This window comes from Microtus oregoni, unplaced genomic scaffold, assembly GCF_018167655.1.
Source record: "Microtus oregoni isolate MIOR12 unplaced genomic scaffold, Mior012 000007F_ref0000211, whole genome shotgun sequence".
Taxonomy (NCBI): Eukaryota; Metazoa; Chordata; class Mammalia; order Rodentia; family Cricetidae; genus Microtus; species Microtus oregoni.
Genome location: NW_024543066.1, coordinates 40,035,199 through 40,057,059, shown reverse-complemented (window position 1 = coordinate 40,057,059; position 21,861 = coordinate 40,035,199). Strand labels below are relative to the sequence as shown.

Here is a 21,861-nt window from a genome sequence, read left to right as displayed (position 1 = left end):
AAAAAATTCCACTTCTCTTTCCTACAGCAGAATAGGACAGAAGAAAACGTAAAACTACCTACTCCAGGAATAGATGAAGAACACGGAAATACTCAGCGGGATATCAGCACATGGTGGCTGTTCCCTGACATTGCAGGGTTAAGACCTTCATGTAAGGGGCCTGGCAGACATGGAGATATTGCACCTCTCAATTTGACTATCAGAAACAATGGACTCCAAATAAATGGGAATTTCCCCGGGAATCTCAAGCTAGGAGAAGGAAAGGCCCCAACCAGGGGTAGGGGGAGAGAATGAGGATGATTCACCTCCTTAAAGAGATTTCACATCGCTCTAACAATGTATCAGGCTACCTTGCTGGAAGAGACTGAAGCAATAGAGATGTTGACAAGACTCTATTGTAGTGGACCACACCTTGGCCAGGACTGCTTAAATGTGCATCCCTGGCCCTCTGTTTTTTTTTTGTTGTTGTTGTTTTTGTTTTTTTTTGCTTTGTTTTCTGACACAAGGTCTCACTATGTAGCACTGGCTGTCCTGGAACTCAGTGTATGGACCAGGCTGGCCTCGAACTCATGGAAGTCCGCCTGCCTCTGCCTTCTGAGTGCTGGGTTAAAAGCGTGCACCACTATGGCTAGCTACTGATCCTCTATTTAAACTTTAATCTCACTTCAGGAACCCAAAGATGGATGGACTTTCAGGGTTCACCGGATCTATTTGTCCCTCTTCCCAATTTGGCCAAACCGGCTAAATCTTTTTTTTTTTTTTTGATTTGACTCTTGATATTGTCTTTTTGAGGATTGGTAGCTGAATCTGGCTTGGAACAGTCTTTGACCCCCAAGTTCAATAACACCTAGGCATGGAGAGGTGCAAGAGGGTAGGTTAAATGGGAAGAAAAGTCTGGGGTGTAGCTCATGGTGTACTTGCCAAGCAAATGTAAGGCCATAGGTTAAACTGCAAGCACCTATGATATCGGTGCTGGAACAAGAACTCGTATCTAGAAGTTTCTGGTGTATAATACTTGGTTGTATTACTTAATATATATGCTGTGCCTGAAGTACTGGACTCTCCATTACTCCAGGTGATGATCAAACCATTTCTTAGGGTGAACCCCACACTTCTATGGCACAGTTCTTAGCTCGAGACTGCCAGCATCCCAGCACTGTATGAGGCACGGAGACCGACAGAATGAGAAGAGTTCCTCCTTTGATGAAATCCACACTATGATAGTAAGGAGACATCACCACCAGTGTCAAAATATCATGGATGGCAAAGCGTGATGGGGCCAGACAGGGCAGAGGCTCTTCCATCTTGTATTCTTGCTGAGACCATTTCAAGTTTAACTAGAATTTGATCTCCTTGATGGAGCAGTCCAAGGAACACTATCCAACTCTATTCTAGGAATCGAACCCAAGGATGCCCTAACTAACTTAGCTTCTGTTAACCGGCCTGCATGTACAGAACCCTCCAGGTGACCACTGGTGGTGGTGGTTTGCTTTCTTTTTTCACTCCATACTCTTTACTCTTTTGACTCTTTGGACTTTTGGGGGGACCTGCCACCCAGGTCCCAAATAAATCACATACAAGTTTTATTCTTTCTTATAAATGCACGCCCTTAGCTTGGCTTGTTTCTTGCCAGCTGTTCTTAAATTATCCCATCTACCTTTTGCCCCTGGACTTCTACCTTCTCTCACTTCTGTAATCTTACTTTCACTCTTACGCCGGGGCTAGCTGTGTGACTGGACGGCTGCCCCTAGCGTCCTCCTCTCCTTGTTCTCTCTTGCTCCTTCCTCTTTCTAGATTTCTCCTGTTTATACTCCCTGCCTGCCAGCCCTTCCCATCCTTTCTCCTGCCTCACTGTTGGTGGTTCAGCTTTCTAAAGACCCTCAGGTGTTTTAGACAGGCAAAGATTACAGCTTCACAGAGTTAAACAAATGCAACATAAAAGAATGCAACACATCTTTGTGTCAAACAAATGTTCCACAGCGTAAACAAATGTAACACACCTTAAAATAACATTCCACAACAAACCTCTAGCCTTAGCTACTGTCAAATTACTTGCTTACATGAAATTGCCTCCCCCACCGCCACCCCTACCCCAAGGGAAATGCCAGAGTTTCTGACTTCAAAAACCCTGTGCTCTGAACACTTGGTGCTACACCTCTGTCTGCAATACCTGAGTGTAGTCCCAACCAGCTGGAATAAAGACTCAATTGTCTCTAAACAGTGTCTGATGGTCATCTACGGTGGGCTCCCTGAACATTGGCACTGTGCAAAAGGTGGGAACAACCAGTTCTGTCTGGTGAATAACAGAGTCTCCAAGAAGAGACATTCTTGCTACATACTGTTTTAATGTTTTATTCACACACTCATGTGTATGAATATTTTGCCTGCATGTGTGTGTGTGCTCAGTGCGCTTGGCTAGTGCCTGCAGAACAACATATTCCTAGGAACTGGAGTTACAGATAGTTGTGAATAGCCATGTGGCTGATGAGGATTGTACCCAGATCCTTTGACCCATCTTTCTAGCCCCAAGATTGTGTGTGTGTGTGTGTGTGTGTGTGTGCGTGTGCGTGCGCGCGCGTGTGTGTGCAGGTGATCATGGAGTGCAGAAGACTGGATTGTCTGGAGCTGGAGTTACAGGCAGTTATGAGCCACCCATGGTGGCAGGATTGAAAACTGGGTTCTCGGTGGGGACAGTGGGTACTCTTAACACCTGAGCCATTGTGGGGAGCCGTTCCCACATACTCCATTGCAAGTTGATGCTGACCATCAGCACCACCACTGTAATCAAGCCAGTGTGCATGTGCATGGTAAATGACAGTTTACCTTGTCAAGCCAGTGCACATGCACATAGTAACTTTCCATCCCTTGCTCTCTGCCTCTCCCGTGGCGTCATAGGGTTTGACAGGCTGCAGCCAATCAGAGTTTGACACGTCCGAGGCGAGGACTGTTAAGCTATATAAGGGCCGGGTTTTCGACCCTTGAGGTCTTCGCTCTGTAAGCTTATGCTCTCCCTCTCAAGACGCATAAAGCTTTTCTGCAGAAGGATCCTGAATGTGCCGCGTCGTTCTTGCTGGTGAGACGGTAGCGCGGGACAAGCCATCTCTCCAGCTCCTTGCTATTTTTTTTTAACTCAATGTTTGCTTTTCTTCCATAATAATAAAAAAAAAGAGTTACAGAAAAAAATAGAATTGATTTTTTTTTCTTCAGGATAAGAACATCATGGAAAAGTAAAAGTTCTGAGAAATCAAATTTGTTCGTTCGATAGCTAAGGTGTATTTCATTTCCTCCACCTCAAGCAGGCTAGTGGGAAACCAGGTGATAAATTGCAGCATAATGGGGAAAGAAGGGGTTCAGGGCGATGTAGAAGCATGGTAGCTTCTCATCTTGGAACATGCTGCAATTTAGTTGGGCCAGGCCCACAGTTAAGTATTGTCTTGTGTTCTTATGTATTCTGAAACCTGCAATGTGATGAGATGTATGGACGAACTGAAAAGTCCCCCAGGGACGTACGCAGCCTTGTGATTGCATCACAAATCTAATGCAGGTGTCCGAGAGGCTCACCTACACTATAGCTGCATTTTCCACACCACTTCCACCCCCTTGACAGCGATTTCTACGATTTTCTTTGTTAAGAGTTAAGAGAGGGGGAATAAATCTAATATAGCAGACACAGCAGGAGTTAAAGAAATAACTCAGTATTCTTGGCTCCCCCCCCCCCCCCCCCCCCCGCATCTACTTCCATGCTCACCCTGAATCCATAAAAAACAAGACAAGGAAAGAAGCCACACCGGAGAAAGTGCTGGGAAGGAACCATTGACCTCAGGCTTAATCGTAAGACCCCAAGGAATCTGTCATTCATACATGAAACAGGGTCGTAGATTAGAGAGAAGCTAAAGCAACCTGTTCGGGTCTGCAATGCACCAAACAAAGGGGAAAGTCATCTGTGCCCTGCGCAAGCGCACTGCTGAGCCTCAGCTAGGCCTTGCCTAGAGCAATGAAAGTTCCAGCCTCAACGTCCAAGAAGGCGCCGTTGGCGCCTCCATTTTTCTTCCTTCCTGGTGGCTCTTCAGGATCTTCAATGGCTCGCACCGTGCCAGGCCCGCAGCGCTCCATCCACTGCAGGAAACCCCGAAAGGAAGTGACCTCCTGGCCCTGCCCTCCTCGTGGATCTCAGTCAGTCCCTCCCACTGAGCATGCCCGAGTCAAAGCGTCCTGGAAAGAAGGAGGCGGCAGTCTAATCCTGCCTCCCCCAGTCTTGCTGGCGGTCCCCGGGTGTCCCCTGTGCCAGGAGGCTACAGTCCAGGCAGCGTTGAGGTCTCCCGCGCCGGAAAGGCGAGCAGCCACGCGCTGCCAGGCTGCGAGGCGCGGTGGGCGGTTGGCCGGCCGCCGGCTGCTACCAGTCGCGAGTCCCCTTGGCCCTGCGCTAGGCGCCTGGCCGAAGGGTCGCCTCTCCAGGAGTCCTTTCCCTTGCGTCGGTGGCCCGGCCTGGCTAGCTGGGACTGTCTCCGGAAGCGCGGGGCAGCTCTACGCCAGCCGCAGACATGAGTTCGACTCCAGGGTTGCCCACTCCGGGGGCCTCCCTGGCCCTGCGGGTGTCCTTCGTGGACGTGCATCCCGAGGTGATCCCGGTGCAGCTTTGGGGATTGGTGGGCCAGCGGCGGGAAGAGTACGTGCGGCTGAGCCGGGAGATCCAGGAAGCCGCAGCCACGCGAGGCCCGTGGGCTCTGGGTGGGGCCTCGGCATCGCCGGGAGAGCTGTGCCTGGTGCAGGTGGGACTTATGTGGCACCGCTGTCGCGTGGTCAGCCGCCAGGCGCAGGACAGCCGGGTCTTCCTGCTGGATGAGGGCCGCACCATTACGGCTGGCGCGGGCTCGCTGGCACCGGGGCGCAGCGAGTTCTTCCACCTGCCCTCGGAGGTGCTGGGCTGTGTGCTGGCCGGCCTGGTGCCCACGGGCGGCGGTGGCACCGGCGGTGGCGAACCCCAGCACTGGTCCCCCAGTGCCGTGGACTTCCTTAGCAACCTGCAGGGTAAGGAGGTGCATGGACGGGTCCTGGACGTGCTGCTCCTCCATCGCTTGGTGCTGCTGGAGGTGCCCGCTGTGTCTCAGCAGATGGAGGAGCTGGGCCTGGCCAGGCACGTGCCGGACAGTCTCTTCTGCTCGCTGCTCAAACGCTACCTGACTGCAGCTGGGTTGGGCAGCTCTGGAGCTCCAGTTCTCCCTCGAGCCGCCCCCAAACAAGAGCATCCTGGCTTGGATTACTTCTATCCCCAACTGCAGCTGGGAGTGACAGAGCCTGTGGTTGTAACCCAAGTGTGCCATCCCCACCGCATTCACTGCCAACTTCGGAGTCTGTCGCAGGAGATCCACCGCCTCTCAGAGAGCATGGCTCAGGTATATCGGGCGCCCACAGGGACAGAGAATGAGGATTCGGGCAGTGCCACCTGGGAGGAGAGGGAGGAGAGCCCAGACAAGCCGGGGTCTCCATGTGCCTCCTGTGGCTTAGACGGACAGTGGTACCGGGCTCTCTTGCTTGAGACTTTCAGGCCTCAGCGCTGTGCCCAGGTGCTTCACGTCGATTACGGCAGAAAAGAGCTAGTGAGCTGCAGCAGCCTTCGCTACTTGCTGCCCGAGTATTTTCGAATGCCCGTGGTGACTTACCCTTGTGCTCTGTATGGGCTCTGGGACTGTGGGAGAGGCTGGTCCAGGTCCCAAGTAGGTGACTTGAAAGCTCTGATCCTGGGCCAGGCAGTGAATGCGAAGATTGAATTTTACTGCTCCTTCGAGCACATGTATTATGTCACCCTGTACGGGGAAGACGGAATTAACCTCAACAGTGTGTTCGGCGTACAGTCCTGTTGCCTGGCTGACCGATTTCTTCAGAGCCAGGGGATAGAGGAGGAAGAGGAGGAGGAAGCGGAGATGGCACTTCAGTCTCAGTCCCCTGCCGAGGAGATGGAGGAGGAAGTTTCCCTCCCTTCCTTAAGACACATCAGGCTGAAGATGAACTCCTTCTATGACGCCCAGGTGGAGTTTGTCAAGAGCCCTTCTGAGTTCTGGATTCGTCTGAGAAAGCACAAGAGCACCTTCAGCAAGTTGCTGAAGAGGATGTGCAGCTTCTATTCGTCGGCTAGTAAGCTGGACGGGGTGGTTCTGAAGCCTGAGCCAGATGACCTGTGCTGCGTCAAGTGGAAAGAAAACGGCTACTACCGCGCCATGGTCACCCGGCTAATCAGCAAGAGTGTGGAGGTGTTCTTGGTAGACAGGGGTAATTCGGAGACCATGGACTGGGGTGACGTGAGGATGTTGCTCCCCCAGTTTAGGCAGCTGCCAATATTGGCTCTGAAGTGCTCCTTGGCTGACATCTGGCCTTTGGGGAAAAGTTGGAGCCAGGAGGCGATCTCATTTTTTAAAAAGACAGTGCTCCACAAAGAATTAGTGGTCCACATTCTTGATAAGCAGAATCATCAGTATGTCATAGAGATTCTTGATGAATCCAGAACCGGGGAGGAAAACATCAGCAAAGTCATCGCTCAAGCTGGATACGCCAAGTACCAGGAGTTTGAAACGAAAGGAAACGCCAGTGCCGACTCCCCGGGGCATGGTTCAAGTCATTTTATTGCAGAGACCAACAAAATATCTTCTGCCAAAAATGTCGAAGGAGAACAGAAAGCCAAGAAAGACAACAAACCCGTATCTCTTTCTGAAGCTTTGACCGACACAGTAAGCCTTTCGAATGTTCTCACCGCACAGACTGGACAGGACAGAGAGAAGGTAACAACCGATTATTCTCTTTTTACGCTAAATTACCTGAAAACGATGCCAGACTGCTGTGGTAAAGGGGAGCTGGAAGTGGGCAGTACTGTTGAAGTGAAGGTGTCTCACATCGAAACCCCTGGCTCCTTCTGGTGTCAGCTGATGAGGAACGCGCAGGGATTCCAAACCCTGATGTGTGATATTGAGGACTATTGCAAAAGCGATCCGGCTCCCTACGAGGGGGACACACGTGCTTGTCTGGCAATCCGAACAGCAAATGGAAGATGGTCCAGAGCTGTGATTAGTGGTGCACCGTCTCTGGAGCACGTCAGGGTGGTGTTTGTAGACTACGGAGACAAAGACGTGATATCCGTGAGGAACATACTCTCCGTTAGTGACGCCTTTCTCAAGGTCAGAGCTCAGGCATTTCGGTGCAGTCTTTACAATTTAATTCAGCCGACTGGCGACAACCCCTTTGTTTGGGATGAAAAGGCGGTGCAGGCTTTTAGTGGGTTTATAGATGATGCTTGGCAGAATAACTTGGAATTAAAATGCACACTCTTTGCTTTGGCATCGAGGCACGATGAAGAGCGGTTCAGCGTAGTGGACTTGCTAACACCTTTTCAGAGTGCCTGCCATTTTTTAGTGGAAAAGAGACTTGCTAGGCCAGTGAAACTTCAGAAGCCTCTGGAGCCCTCTGTTCAGCTGCATTCCTACTACTATTCTACACATGACCTAAAAATCGGAAGTGAAGAATTAGTGTACGTGACACATGTGGAGGACCCTTGGACATTTTATTGCCAACTCGCAAGAAATACGAATATTCTAGAACAATTATCATACAACATTATGCAGCTAAGTAAAGCCTTGCTGGATGTAAAGGCATCCCCCTTGGTCCCTGGAACTTTGTGCCTTGCCAAATATACCGATGGTAACTGGTACAGGGGAGTAATTGAAAAAGAGCCAAACAAAATCTTCTTCGTTGATTTTGGCAACACTTATGCAGCAAGTGACCATCTGCTCCCGATCCCTCGAGATGCCTACGATGTTCTGCTCTTACCCATGCAAGCCATTAAATGTTCATTATCGGACATTCCTACTCATATCCCAGAAGAGGTTACAGCGTGGTTTCAGGAGACGGTTTTAGATAAGTCGTTGAAGGCTTTGGTCGTCGCCAAAGACCCAGATGGACGCCTGATTATAGAGCTCTATGATGAAAGCGTCCAAATTAACGCCAGCGTTAACGAGAAGCTAGGGCTCCTTGGTTACCGAAACAGCACAAGAAAAAATGACAGAGAGAATGAAATAATCCTCTGTGTGACCGAAACCCCTGAAGACAGAAGTGAGACCATGAAGTCATCCCCTACAGAGTATCTGAGTAAGCCGGGAGAGAGCAGGTCGCGCAGTAGAGAGAGAATGGGCGAATCGTGCAAACCCAAGCTCAGTCCAGCAGGCAAGGAACTCAGATATTTACAAGGCTTCTCAAAGGCCAATCTAGTCACCTATCAGGACTCTATGGGAAACAGAAATGATGGAGGGTTTCCATTAGCGAGGGAAAAGAAAGAAGATATATTTGGCAACTCACCCACAAGTGCTCCCAAACCAGACTCCACCCTTCCTGAGGGAAGAATGGGGGAACCGGGCAGCAAAGACCTGCCTCCAAAGTTCTGTGAGTTCCCACAAAAGACAATAGCGCCTGGTTTAAAGACCTCTGTGTATGTCTCGCACATTAATGACCCTTCAGATTTTTACATCCAGCTGATGGAAGATGAAGCCGAGATCAATCGTCTTTCAGAGAGATTAAATGATGTCAGGACAAGGCCCCCGTGTCACACAGGCCCGCCTTGGCAAAGTGGGGATGTGATATGTGCCATTTTCTCAGAAGATAACTTGTGGTACCGAGCAGTGGTCCTGGAACAACAACCCAATGACCTTCTCTCCGTACAGTTTATAGATTATGGCAACATGTCTGTGGTCCACACTAATAAAACGGGTAAGCTTGGCCCCATCGATGCTGTGATCCCAGCACTGTGCCTCCATTGCTCCCTAAGGGGGCTTTTGGTACCCGACATGGTGAGCTGTAAGGAGATGGTGAACTACTTTTCCCAAAGGACGGATGAGGTTCAGATAAGATGTGAATTTGTTAAATTCCAAGGCACCTGGGAAGTGATTCTTGCGGATGAGCATGGAATCATAGCTGAAGATATGATTAACAGGTTTCCGTTCAAGGAAAAATCTCAAATGGGACTTACTACCCAAATCATGAAAGGGGACTGTGCAAAGTCCACTGCCAAACCTAGCATTGACACGTCAGTGTTTCTTAACTGGTATAATCCCACAGCCAAGTCGGTAAGAGCCTATGCCACCGTGATAGACGGACCCGAATACTTTTGGTGTCAGTTTGCTGATTCTGAGAAGCTGCAGTATTTAGAAACCGAGGTTCAGAGTGCTGCGAAGCAGCTGGCGGACCAGAAAAGCTGTCTCCAGTGTCCCCAAATCGGAGACCCATGTATCGTGAGGTACAGAGAAGATGGACATTATTACAGAGCCCTCATCACTAACATATGTGAAGATCACCTTGTATCCGTCAGGCTTGTGGATTTCGGGAACATGGAAGACTGCGTGGACCCGAAAGCACTGTGGAACGTCTCGTCTGAGCTTCTATCAGTCCCCATGCAAGCCTTCCCGTGCTGCCTCTCGGGATTCACCGTCTCTGGCGGGGTGTGCCCTCAAGAGGGAAATGATTATTTTTATGAGATAGTGACAGAAGATGTGTTGGAGATAACAATATTGGATATCAGAAGGGATGTTTGTGCCATCCCCTTAGCAATTGTGGAGCTGAAAAGCAAGGGCGAAAGCATTAATGAAAAGATGAAGAAATATGCTAAGATGGGCATTCCCAAGAATGACCTGTACTATGAGAAGCATGGCCCAGACAGAAAGGGAGGCTTTGGGCCCACCAGTCCTGACCTTGACCTTAAGAAACCAGGTCATAAAATGGCACCCGAGAAGACATTATATGTGGAAGGCAGGGCAGGTGAGTTCTCCGAGAGAATTGAAAAGGATTTAAACATTGAAACCAAGCCAAGTAAATTCTACGATTGTAGCACCCATAATATTTTCGAAGCTCTGGAGAACTCACGCCAAGGGAAAATGGGTTCCGAGAGGCTGGAAGGTAGCTTGGATTACCATTTTGTGGACAGAGCCAGGTTTGAAGACAGCTACCACGTTTCAGGATTTAACCCAATAATGTCCCACGCGAGTGAGACGAAGGAGTTAGCGGAACTGAATTCCCTGGAAGTACCGCTCTCCCTGGATGAGGACTGCAAAGAATTCTTAGAATTGGAATCCTTTGAGTTACAGCACTCTCCCATAGGGGAGGAAGAGAAGGAAGAGCTAGGACTGGGGTCTCCGGGGGCACCGCTGTCCCCAGGCTGTGAAGCAGGAGCCGCTCTAGAGCCATTTATGGTACAACTTCCCCTGGACTGTGAGGTGGAGAAGCAGCTAGAACTGGAACTCCCCACGCCCCAGCTCTCTTTGGAGGACAGTATAAGTCCTTTATCGGCAACTGTCAGTCAGGACATCCAGAAGTCCAGGTGTGCTGAGGATGAGAGAAAATCTAGCTGTGTGGCCTCTTCTGATGGCGGCCAGAGCATGCTGCCACCCCACCACCACGAGGAGAGCAGCGATTCCCCCACACACGAGGAAATGAACATATTCGAAGAGGAGTCTCCACAATTTGAAAACAGAGATATCACGGCTGCCTTGGCCCCTCTGTTCTCCGAGGGAGACGCCAGAGACGGGAGTAAGTGCGGGAGCGCTGTACCAGGTGTGTTGATCTCTTTCAACTTGGAATCTTTCCATGGTTCTTGTTTGTTCTCAAAACATGGAGGATAGCTATTACATGAGTTACTTAGAATTTTTAAGAAATGTTAAATTCAAGTAATGTACTCAGATTTGCATTTTGCTTGTCTGGATTTTAGAGAGAGAGTCTCTGTCTGTACACCAGACTAACCGCAAACTCCTGCGCCTTCTGGCTCAGCCTCTGGGTGTGGGGATGACATGTCTGCACCACTGTGCCTCAGGAGGAAGGACATTTTTAAGCATGGAAAACACAGTTGTAAAATCAGTGTGAAATGACAAATTGCTGAATGAAATGACAGGATTCTAGGTTTAAAACTAAAATGACTAAGAGGCTAGGAGTTTGGCAGTCAAGAATATTTATTGCTTTTGCAGAGGCCCCAGGTTTGGTTCCCAGCATCCACCTGGAGGCTCATACCATATTTATCTCTAGTTCTAGGGGATCTGACCCTGCTTTGTGACCTCCACATGCTCCTGCATGCACACACTGAGGCCCTTACACACAAAATAAATACTTTAGAACCTGTGTCTAAAAAAGGACAATCCCAAGTGAACTGTAAGGAATTAGATGTTAAAATCAAGACAGTAAACGTCTTGCTAAGTTTTAAAAACATGGCCTTCCTTTAGTCAAGGATGCCTTTAAATAAATTCACAATGGAAGTCACTTTGCCTGTTACTTTTTTCCTGGACCTAACTGTATCATCTGTTGAGTCTGCCATTCATGTAGAAACCTTTAAACAAAAATTAGATTTAATTTAATCAAGAAAAGCCAACAGTCGGGTGAAATCTCAGAGTGCAATGGATAAATATTAACTGCCTTACTTGCTGTTTTCTTTGCTTCTTAAAAAGATTTTAAGAAAACAACAAAACTCCCACAGTTATTATTAGTTTAAATAATAAGCGCAATCTTCCAGAAAGCCAGGACACATTGTTCACTGCTGGGCCATCTCTCTAGTCCCAGGAAAATAACAACAAAACAGTGAAAGTCACATTAAATGGTTTCCCCTCTTTACTTTCCGTGATCAGCCTTGTGCTTGTCAAATATCTATATTTATATTGTTAAATTTGAACCATGATACAAAAATAGAAAAAGTAACAGTTTAAGGAGAATGAAAACCACAGATTCTTACTACCAAGAAATCCTCAGTGTTGACACCATGGTGCAGTCTCCTCTGGCCGTGTCTTAGTCCCTGTCGCAAACAGTTTACAAGTTAGACATCTTATACTGTCATCCAGGGCTGAAGCCTGTGCATTAAGCCCTGAAAGCCCATACAGGGGTAGGCAGCTGGCTCATGGGTCAGTAGTACACAGTGCTCTTGCAGAAGACTCGAGCTCATTACTACCTGTAACTCTAGGTCCAAGAGATCCCTCTTCTGGCCTTTGGGTACCCACACGTGTGCACATATGCACACCCAGATTCAAATATAATTGAAAATCAAATTGTTTAAAAGATGTTCAGAATGGGTGAGAATCTTCGCCAGCTGTATTTCATACAGATGGCTAACATTTGAAATATACAAAGATCTTTCAAAATTAAACATTTAAAACCCACAAAATTCTCTGATCAATAATTTGACCAATTGACTGAGTAGACAATTCTCAAAAGAAGAGACGCGAAATATTTTAACACATTTAACGTCCTTGACCATCATGAAAACAGGCAAATTAAAAGTACTTTGAAATTCCTCGTCCCAGGGCTGTCATCAGGAAAACGAATGACAGCAAATGTTGACCCAGATGAGATGAATGAGGAGCCTTTATGCGCCACTAGTGGGTGTAGAAACTGGTATAGCCACCGTAAAAATTGGTAAGGAGACTTCTCAAAAAGTTAAAAATTGAACTGTAATAAATACATCCATCCCTGGGTATGTATCCAAAGGGCTCCTAAGTCCTCCCAGGTGGTCTTGCTGCCTTGATTAGAGTTTCATGATAAAACACCTTGACCAAAAGCAACTTGGGGAGGGAAGTGTTTGCTTTGTTTTCTAGCTTGTAGTCCCTCAGCCAGGCCAGTCATGGCCGGAATCTCCAGCCAGGAGCTGGTACAGACGCCACAGATGGGTGCTGCTCCCTGGCTTACTCCCTATGGCTCGCTCACCACCAACAATGGGATGGGCCCATTGTGACGTCATCAGTCATGAGAATGCCGCACAGGCCATTCTTAGGGAGTCATTGTCTCAGCTCAGAGCCCCTCTTACTCTACATTACTCTAGCTTGTGTTGACATAAAACCAGCCAGCACACTTGCTTATCCGTGTTATTGCTGCATCACCCACAAAGAGCTGTGAATGAATCATCTGGATGTCCATCAGCAGATGATTCAACAACAAAGATGTGGTAAATATACTCCGCAGAATCTTATTTAGCCACAAATAAAAGTGAAATCATGGCATTTGCAGAAAATTGGATGGAACTGGAGATCATTATGTTAGCCATATAGCCCAGACTGGGAAGAAAAATACCTTGTATTCTTTTTTTCACATGCATATCCAAGACTTTAGTGTTCATAGATGTGTATATGGTAGGGTATAGGCCATGAAGCTGGGACACTTTCACTGATAGGGACAGTACCAGCTTTTAGTAGTAATCTTAAGTAGTTAGAGGTCAAATTTAATGATGGTTTTGTGGACATAGTTAATATTATATAGAGTTGGGGCCCCATATACGTACACATGCACACATACATGTATTATTATATATATTATATATAATATTGTATATTATATAATCGAGGAAAGAGATGTTTAGAAAATCTCCCAACATATGCCTTGCATGTAACTGATTAAACACGGACGGTAAACTTAGACTAGGAAAGCGCTTCTCTTGCATGTCTCACACTAAGGTGCTAGGCTAAGCACACTGAGTCTTCCTGTATTCAATTTAGCAGATCAGCTACAGAACACCTACACTCTGAAAGGCTTCTCTGTTGGATCAAAGTGCGTCGTGTGGTCAAGCCTAAAGAACACGTGGTCTAAATGTGAGATTCTGGAACTAGCCGAAGAAGGAACAAGGGTAAGGGAAGGTGAAGGACTTTATTTCGAGCGGCACGTGCTGTAAGAGCTTTACCGATGTCCCCAGACTGTCTAAGATCCCAGGGCTATTCGTTTATCCCTGCTCATTTCTCCTGGCACCTTGATGAAGTTTGTGAGAATCAAATCTACCTCACTTTTGAATGGAAACACTGGCATTTAGGGATTTAGAGTTTGTTGTGGTATTATTTTGTTTTGTTCTCTGCAATCTGGAAAGCCAGAGAGTCTAAAATTGCTGGCCTCTTCTTTAAATTCCTGGGCCTTGCCTTGACTTACCAAGTCTGAATTTCTGTAGCTGGGGATTCAAGAATATACATTTTTTTACACCATTAAGACTGAGAGATGGCTTAGGGACTAAGAGCATTTATGCTCTTGTAGAGGAACCTAGCTGGGTTCCCACAACTCCTGTGAGGCAGCTCACGACCACCTGTAACTCCAGTGCCACTGAAACAAGCGCCCTCTTCTGCCTGTATGTTAGCCATACGTCCCAAAAGAAAAATGCCTTGTATTCTTTTTTTCACTTGCATATCCAAGACCTTAATGAATTGGCCCTGCATGTTCGTGGTGCGTATAAAGACATGCAGACACACACACACACAAATAAACAAATCTTAAAATAGGAGAACCACTGTGTAGAATGTACATGAATTTCCTTAAACATTAAGCAGGCAACACTCTGCTGAGTGTTTATCCCGTTTGTTTTTTGAGACAGGATTTCTCTGTGTAGCCCTGGCTGGCCTCCAGTTCGGGCATTTGCCTGCCTCTGCCTCCAAAGCGCTAGGATTCAAGGTGGGCACCACCACGTCTGGCTCACCACGTAATTAATCCCAAATTATCTTTAAATATTTCCTTTACCCATTTCCTCTTCTGAGAAACACTCTGCCGTTACTGTGTAGATTTCCCTATAGCTTCAAACTCTACTCCCCCCAAAAAGTTGTATATCTGAGTGTTTGAGCATGCAGAAGCAGACTTTGGGGGGCAGAACTGTATGTACTGCGTTCTATTGTCTTTGCCTGACTGTAGATCTTTTTCCATTATATTTGGAACACTTGAGGTCTAAATTTTAATTATTTTTATCTCTTAATATACATATTCAACGTGTTTATACTAGTGCATTTAAAATAGTGGGTAAATTTTAATATAACCATTTTCTTTTCTTTTGAGGCAATGTCTCATGTTACCCAGGTTGGTCTGAAACTATATGTAGCAAGGGGTTTCCTTGAACATCTAAGTCCCCTGTCTCTACCTCTTGAGCATGACAGGCATGCATCTGCATCGTTACCCCCTGGGGACTGAGTCTAGAGCTCTGCATGCTAGGCAAGCCCCCTACCAACAAGGCTATACTCCCAGCTGCTGATGAAATTGTTTTCACTCTTACAGTTTGTGGAGTTTGCCTGGTTTTGTTACTAAGTGGTCTCTTTCCTTTTGTAGGTTTTGAACCTTTCCAATGGCGAGGAGGAGACAGTAAGCCCCGAGAATGTCTGGAATGGTATCCCCAAGGTAGATAAGAACCCCTCTGAGGTATGACTGTGTAAGCATTAACTAATGCAAGCATTGTTATTCATTTTTCAAGACAGTTGGACAAGCACTTTTCAAAGCCCCGGTGTTAGGAAAAATGAAGGAGAAAAAAAAAACTATCAACAACAGTTGAGAACATCAGTGCCAAATGTTTCTGGGATTGGAGGTCACGTATCACTTGGGGCAACTAAGCATTCATGGTTTACTCCTTGAATTTTCACTTTGAGGTTAAAGAATGAAAAAGAAAATGAGCCAGGTGGTGGTGTCCATGCCTTTAATCCCAGCACTGGGAAGGCAGAGGCAGGAGAATCTCTGAGTTTGAGCCCAGCCTGGTCTACAGAGTGAGTTCTAGAATAGCGAGGACTACACAGAGAAACCTTGTCTCACAAAAACAAAGGGAGGGAGGGGGGAGGGCGGGACAGAAGGAGGGAAGAAAGAAAGAAAAAGAGAGGAAGAAAGAGAATGGTATTGATGTCTCATATGGTGTATTTTTTTTTGTTACAAAAAATACAAAATTTAAAACGAAGTTGCTGGAGGTAGCTCAGAGCTAAGGTCATCTGTTGCTTTGCAGAGGACCTGAGTTGGGCTTGCAGCTCCCAGGTTGGGCAGCTCCAGAGGATCTGACGCCCTCTGCTGGCCCCAAGGACACCTGAGCTCATCCTGCACATACCCACACAGACACACCCATACACATAAACAAAAGAACTGTTTTTAAAAGTTAAATATGAAAAGGTAGCAGCCTCTGCAGTCTGAGAAGCCAAACAGGCTGGAGCTTTGGTTCCCAGCACCATTTACTGCTCACACTGAATTTCAAGCTTCTTTCACACACACGACAAATGCTGCAGCCTGGGGCGTCATAGTCTGTGAGGACTATAATGGTGGGTGATTTCCACAGCCTTCGGGATGTGTCCCTGGGTGGGGAAGTTTGTGTGTTTGGATGGCTGCATTTGAATTCTCTGCAATGCCTGGTCATCACTTCACCTCTGTCGACTGGCTTTTCCCTGGAGAAATAGTTTAAGTTTCCCTACTTCCTGGTGAGCTGGGTCATTCTGGGTAATGTACTGAGCATTCCGAATCTATTAAGACCCGGGTCCTGTACACATCCCCTGGAGAAGGCTGAGGGTTTTGTACTTTCAGTAGTTGGTTGACAGAGGTTCCTGCTGTAATCGCCATCTGTCTATGGCTCATGGTTCCCATGTCCGTTCAGTTTTCAAGGCCTTTGCCTTGTTGCTCAGGTGTACTCACAGTACTTCAGCTACTGTGGGGGTCATTCTGGAACTTACACAGTGGTAGACAGGTATGAGAACCTCCCAGGCTACTGTGGACGAGCACAGCGCAGGGCTGTTCTGAAACTTAGCCGTAGCTCATAGTTGGTGCTAGGGCTAACAAAGCATGTGCTTTCTCACCCCTGAGAATTCCTCTGTGTTGTATCACCTTTTGGATGCGGAGGGCACACATGCGTGTGTATGCATGTGGAGGGCAGAGGTCAACCTCATGTTCCCCAGGAGCCATCCCCCCTGATGGGTTTGGTTTCCAGACAGGGTCTCTGACTGGGAACTGGGGCTCGCTCTTTGGTTTGGCTGTGTTGACTGGACAGCAAGCTTCAGATTGCTGCCTATCTGTGCCACTGTCTACAAGCATGCTCTGCCATACCCTGCTTTTTATATGAATGCTGTTGATGGAACTCAGGGTCATAGTGTCTTTCTCTGTCCCTCTAGCCAGTTCCCAATCACTACACAGAGACTTATTGAGACAGCTCAGCCAATAGCTTAGGCTTATTTCTAACTAGTTCCTGGCTTGTTAGCTCATCTCCTACATGGCATGGTTCCTCTGTGTCTTCTCATGACTCCATCCTTCTTCCCAGAATCCTCTATGCCGGGAAACCCTAGCTAGCTATTGGCCATTCAGCTTTTTATTAAGTCAACCATAGTGACATAATCGTACACAGGCCGACTCTCAATACAAAGGTAATACAGGTGGGGATGAGGAGTAAATTGCCCACCTCCCATGTCCCAGTTTTCTTGTCATTGTCTGCCCGGTATTTGCCTGTTTTCGTTGTGTCCAAAAAGGACAACTGTCATGAGTAGAAGAGAGAGGTTAGGGAGCCAGCTCACTCCATACTGGCTGCACTCACTCCAGAAGGCTGGAAGCAAGGTATGACATACAGGGCCTGCAGCATCTTCAGACTGCGTGGTTGCTAACGTGGTGAGCTTTGCTCTTTACCCCCTTTGTGGACCACAGCAGCCGGTTACAGTTTTACTCCCATTCTTTCCCCTTCTGCTTTGCTCTCACTGTGGATTTTGCAGAGTCCACACCCAAACATAGGTATGTAGAACTCTAGTTGGATAAAATGCCTGTAGCAGCCAAAGCAGAGCGGGAGGACCTACTTAGGAATACCTGAATGGGACATTCATAGAAACAATTGCTGAAGGCCTTAACTAAGCCAATCAGCAGATACTGAGAAACGACTTAGGAGAAAAGTGGCACCATTGTTTGATTTGGTTACTGATGGGACTTCAATGACCCTCTCTCTGAAGTGGGAAAACTCAGATAACACCCACTTACACGAGTGTTATGAGTTATCTGTGCATTAATTTTTGACACATGAAGCCATTCGTGTTTAGGTGTCTTTCTGATTTCTTTTAAGAATTTTTGTCTGACTTAGTTTTACCACAGAATGTCTTACCAGTAAGCTTCCCTTGCACATAATGCTAGTAGTTATTGAAGGGACCAGAATCATTAATAACTCGAGTATCACCATAAATGGAAGCTATTTGAAGAGTGATGGCCCATTTCCCATTTTTTTCCAAAGCTTGGCTTATAATTTTTCTTTTTTTTTTCAGTTTATTGAGAGTTTCAGGCAATGTGTTTTGATCATATTCACCTCCCCTCCCCTAGCTCTTTCCAGTCCACTCCCCTCCCCCACCCACCCAATCTTGAACCCCCTTCCCCAGCTCTTCCCAGATTCACTCCCCTCTCCCACCAACCCAACTTTGAACCCCTCCTTCCCCAGCTCTTTCCAGATTCACTCCCCTCCCCTCAACCTTGAATCCTTTGTTTTCTACCCTTTGAGATGAATTTGTGCTGCCCAGGCTTTGAGTGTGCAGTTTTGCACTGGGGCAGAATTGACTTAGCAGACCATTGGCTCCAGAGAAAATTGTCGCCTCTTCTCCCAGTTGCCAGTGTCCCCATGGCTAGGGGTGGGATTTAAGGCTCAACACCCATCTCTGTGCTGGGCTTGGTCAAACTTGGGTTTGCGTGGGACTTGTGCGTGCTGTCTTAAGATTCTGTGTGCGCAGCTGCCCTGCTGTGTTGAGAACACACATGTGATCAAGTATTGCCCCTGACTCTTACTGCTCCCTTCTGCAATGACCTGAGTTTGGAGTGCAGCGGGTACAGTGTGAATGTTCCCGTTAGGGCCAAGTACACTGCATCTTCCCAGGCTGACCTTGAGCTCCCTATGTGGAGGTTGACCTTGAACTTCTGACTTTTTTGTCTCCCTCCCCCCAAGTGCTGGAACTTATAGGTGCACATTAGCACATCCATTTGCACAAACACCTTCTCCTTCTGTCATCAGACAAAGCCACCAGGGTTGGGAGAGCATACATCCACGAATGGAACTTTCCTGCCTGTATGGAATGTTCCCACAGAGATGGGACTGGGAGGGAGAACTTGGCAAACAGAGGCGCGTTTATGATCCCGGTGCCTGGCTCTGAAACCAAACCATGACCACTCATCAGTAATTTCTCGTCATCCATGGTGAGGTTCTGACTCTAAACTACTCTGTGCTTACAACTTTAATAATGATAATAACTCAGAGGTTCCATTTGCTAGGCCGCATTCCAAACAGTGGAGAAGGAGCTTTCCTTCGTGTCGTCGGTTGACACCGCCGTCAAAGGTAACCTGTCTATCTAAAGCCACAACCCCTTTGTCAGCCAGAATGCCCAAGACTTGCAGACAGCATTAGCTATAATCTCTCAGCGTCTGTGGGTGTCAGCGGAACCAGGTGGCGGCAGGGGTAGGGGCGGGGTGGGATGATAAAATGTTTAAATGTGGTTGATGGGGTCAATAAGAAGACTTGTTAAGATGTCCGGGGGGCGGGGGCGGGGGGAAGATGTCCGAGGGAATTTTGTTGGTGTTTTGAATATGTCTTGGAAGTTAACTTCTATACTTGACAAGTTAACATTTTAAAAAGTGAGGAATGTTTTTCTCGGGACAAGCAAGATGGCTGGCATCAGGGAGCAGGGGAGGGCACTTGAGTTCAAACCTAGGGACCCACGTGGTGAAAGGAGAAACATCATCTGCAGATTGTCCTCTGACCTCCATGCGCATGGGTTGTGCACCCATGGGCTGTGTACCCGTGGGCTGTGCACGTACCTAAGCCATTCTCCATATCCTGTAAAACAATACATAGAACCTAAAAGTTAGGTGCTTGCTCAGAGTTACTTAAGTATTGAATTTATCTGTCTGTCAGTCTTTGGGATTTCTTTCTGGACATTAGCTTATCTCCATGACAAGATTCGGTTTGTTGACTACTCCCAGAACTTCACATTTCTTTTTCACAAACAGTACCTGGGTGGGTGGCCATGTGGCTCAGTGGGTATAGCGGCCCAGTGCCAAGCCCTGCTGACCTGCATTCTGTCCCTGCATCCCACGTGATGTGTTCCAGTTTGCTTTCCATTGCACTGATGAACTGCATGACCAAAAGCAACTTGGAGGAGGGTGTTTATCCGGGACAGTGCAGTCACAGTCCATCCATCACTGAGGAAATTCAGGGCAAGAACTCGGGCAGGAGAGGATGCAGAAACCATGAGGGATGCTGCTTGCTGGCTTGCTCTCCCATTCATCATCAGCTACTTTCGTTAGGCCTCCCAGGACCACCTACCCAGAGCTGGCGCCACCCACAGTCGGCAGTAGGTTCTCCCACGTGGAAAAGTCCCACAGACTTGCCTAAAGGCCAGTCTACCGGAGGGATTTTCTCAATTTTAAGTTCCTTTTTCCTCGTTGACCCTAACTTGTGTGAACTTCAAAAAAACAAACAAAACAAAACAAAACAAAAAAAACCTGCCTAACCAGTACATGGTGTAAGGAGGAACTGACTCCTGCCAAGTTGTCTCTGCTTCCACACATTCCCATGCATGTATGCACACACACACACACACACACACACACACACACACACACACGGTAAAGTAAAAACAGACCAGGTCAGCATGCTGGTTCTTAGAATCACAGCACATTCAGAAGGAAATGGGCCCCTTGTGACCGTAGTGGGATGTGGGAGAGCCAGGCTAATCCACAAACTGATCCATCACCTTGTATGCCCTCCTCATTCTAGAAAGAGAGGAAATGAGCTAATTTCATCATGTCTTAAGTAAGTGTTGGGACTAGGCACAGAGAGCCGGAGTATTAGAAAACACCTTACTTCTTTATAATGATTCTGTGTACCCCTTAGGCCATCCTTCTTCCTTCCTGCCCTGTTATCTGGATGCTTTCTTGACTCAGACCTTTCTTCTGTTTCAGAGGAGTGTGGAGGTGATGCCGATACAACTCTGAATATATAGACCTGCCAGTCAGAGGCTGCCTTTTACAAGTCACACGGTACCCAGACCAAACGTAAAGACCCCTGGAAGCTGTCCGTAAGGGGAAACTGATCTGTGATGGAAACTACAAGTGTCGGGTTGGCGAAGCAGCCGGTTCACTGTTCTTTAGAGGCATCCGGGCTTGCCTTGCAGCCTGTAGTCTTTCTTCTCAGCCAGGATAATTTATTTTGCCAAACAATTTGATAACACATTACTATATTCATAAAAATGGTATGTTTTCAATAGATTGTTTATATTCAAATAGAAAATTCTAGGTTCATGATGAGAATGGCAGGAGGCTAGCAGGCAGCCTGGCTGTTAGCCATATCTAAGAAGCACTGTTTTGATTTTGAAACTTTGTCCCATTGGTCTCCTTAATAGGTAGCTGCTTTTCTGTTTCCACTGTGTACACAAATGCACCAGGAGCTTTGAATAAAGGTTATCCTGAAAGCTGGGACGGTCTCCTTTGATTTTCTGTCTCTCCTCTGTAACAGAGGCATGGATACTTAGTTCTGATCTGGTGGTGCACACCTTTAACCCCAGCACTCGAGAGCAGAGGCAGTACCCTCTCTTGTGAAACTGAGGACAGCCAGCGATGCATAATGAGACCCTGTCAATAAAAAAGAAAGGAAGAAAGGAAGGAAAAAGAAAGAAAAGAAAATTTTTACCTGTGAGTCACGCAGCTGGTGCTTTTAAGATTCCATTTCTTTTAAGACATGTGTGTGTAGACGCTTGCCTGCACGGGCACCCATGTGCAGACCAGGATCCAGGGGCTGGAACTCAGGCCATCAAGAGTGAGGGCAGCCCCTTTCCCAGCTGAAACCTCTCCCTGGCCTCTCAGCTGGTTCCCTAAAGGCAATTCCCCATTTTCACGATGAATTCCGGGGTACAGGCTGTTCAGGTTTCACAGAGGAAAACAACTGAAGCTTTTTAGAAATTATTTGCCCGTGGCCAGTTGAAAAATGTGAAGGGCTTGACTAAAACCGGATCCATCTCATTTCCAAGCTCATACTTTGAAAACTGGTGTCCACGGGGCCGTGCAATGGAAAGCGTCCAGAGCCACACTTTTCCCCAAACACTTGAAATGTGAGCTGAGAAGGCCGTGTACTGCCCTTAAACT

General features: G+C 47.3%; 1 protein-coding gene across 1 annotated transcript; it reads left to right on the top strand.

The window, feature by feature from the left end:
• Positions 1-4,541: 4,541 nt before the first annotated feature.
• On the top strand, positions 4,542-20,723 carry Tdrd6 (tudor domain containing 6). Its single transcript, XM_041656428.1, has 6 exons — positions 4,542-10,584; positions 13,497-13,624; positions 15,073-15,162; positions 18,994-19,057; positions 19,881-19,883; positions 20,665-20,723. The coding sequence occupies exons 1-6, from the start codon at positions 4,542-4,544 to the stop codon at positions 20,721-20,723; spliced, it is 6,387 nt and encodes a 2,128-aa protein (XP_041512362.1).
• The last annotated feature ends 1,138 nt before the right edge of the window (positions 20,724-21,861 follow it).

Excerpts from the sequence above, each read along its gene's own strand:
- Tdrd6 (XM_041656428.1), top strand. The coding sequence starts at position 4,542 with ATGAGTTCGACTCCAGGGTTGCCCACTCCGGGGGCCTCCCTGGCCCTG. Across the intron at positions 10,585-13,496 it reads GTGCGGGAGCGCTGTACCAG|CAGATCAGCTACAGAACACC; the intron begins GTGTGTTGATCT and ends TATTCAATTTAG. Across the intron at positions 15,163-18,993 it reads TAGATAAGAACCCCTCTGAG|GCCGCATTCCAAACAGTGGA; the intron begins GTATGACTGTGT and ends TCCATTTGCTAG.